The 1,167-nt window shown below is 38.1% G+C and overlaps 1 protein-coding gene across 3 annotated transcripts in view; it reads right to left on the bottom strand.

Annotated features, from left to right (window-relative positions):
- LOC106881831 (mitogen-activated protein kinase kinase kinase 5) overlaps positions 1-1,167 on the bottom strand; it is a 147,057-nt gene that overhangs the window by 17,818 nt on the left and 128,072 nt on the right. For all 3 annotated transcript variants that reach the window (XM_052978404.1, XM_052978405.1, XM_052978406.1), the window contains one exon: positions 519-639. In XM_052978404.1, coding sequence (XP_052834364.1) covers positions 519-639 — 121 coding nt within the window. The remainder of the gene's footprint in view (positions 1-518; positions 640-1,167) is intronic.

The raw sequence follows: 1,167 nt of genomic DNA, 5'->3' as shown, positions 1-1,167 counted from the left end.
ACTTATTCTTTGTAAGTCTGGTACTTATTCTATCAGTCTCTTTGGCTGAACTGCTAAGTTATGGGGACATAAACACACCAGCATCGGTTGTCAAGTGATGTTGGGGGGACAAACACAGACACACACGCATACGATGGGCTTCTTTCAGTTTCCATCTACCAAATCCACTCACAAAGCTTTGGTCAGCCTGAAGCTATAGTAGAAGACACTTGCCCAATGTGTCATGTAGTGGGACTGAACCCGGAACCATGTGGTTGGTAAGCAAGCTACTTATCACACAGCCACTCCTGCATCTATATCACTTATAGCCATATTTTTATCAAATAATTTGCAGTGCAGTTTTCACACTAAATTTGCCTTTTATCACATCTATTTAAAAAAATAAATTCGATGGGTTTTTCTTTCTGGTGTAGTTAGTTCTATAGCTTAACCTCCATAGAAGGAATATTGTTAAAAACTTTTTCAATACACTTGTTATCTTTTCTTTTCAATAAAACTCTGGAGGTGCTTAAGCTTACTTTTGTATTTCATCTCTCATCTGTTGTACAGCTTCATTTGTAGAAGTGGAGCGGAGAATACAGGAAGCAGATTTTGTTGAAGTGGCAGGAGTTGACAAACTTTCCGCAGCTGAAGCAGACCCTAGGTTAGAAGAGATAAGCAAAAATATTTTAGTGCTTATAATTTGTTTCAGAGCATGTGTAGAGACAACAATGATATATTTAAGCATGTAGGCAAGTATCTGTAGACATAAATATGAGGCTGAAAAGTTCATAGGCTGACAAAGATACTCTCATGGAATGTTAGTAAATGATATTGGCTATTATCATATTCCAGTCATCCATCATCATGTGGTGAATACAATCAATATTTCCCTTGGTGGTGGCATTTGCAGTATGTCCAGACTTTGAGTCATCTTCAAGACTCCCCCTTCCCTCCTAAATTTAGGTGCCCATTTTTGTACTCTTTTACTTGTTTCAGTCATTTGACTGCAGCCATACTGGAGCATTGCCTTTAGTCGAATAAATCGACCCCAGAACTTATTCTTTGTAATCCTAATACTTATTCTATAGGTCTCTTTTTGCCAAACCGCTAAGTCATGGGGACATAAACACACCAACATCGGTTGTCAAGTGATGGTGGGGGACAAACACATACATACATATATAT

The sequence above is a fragment of the Octopus bimaculoides genome, chromosome 2 (assembly GCF_001194135.2).
Source record: "Octopus bimaculoides isolate UCB-OBI-ISO-001 chromosome 2, ASM119413v2, whole genome shotgun sequence".
NCBI classification, from domain to species: domain Eukaryota; kingdom Metazoa; phylum Mollusca; class Cephalopoda; order Octopoda; family Octopodidae; genus Octopus; species Octopus bimaculoides.
Note: the sequence above shows the minus strand (reverse complement) of the source record. Positions and strands in the feature narration are given on the sequence as shown.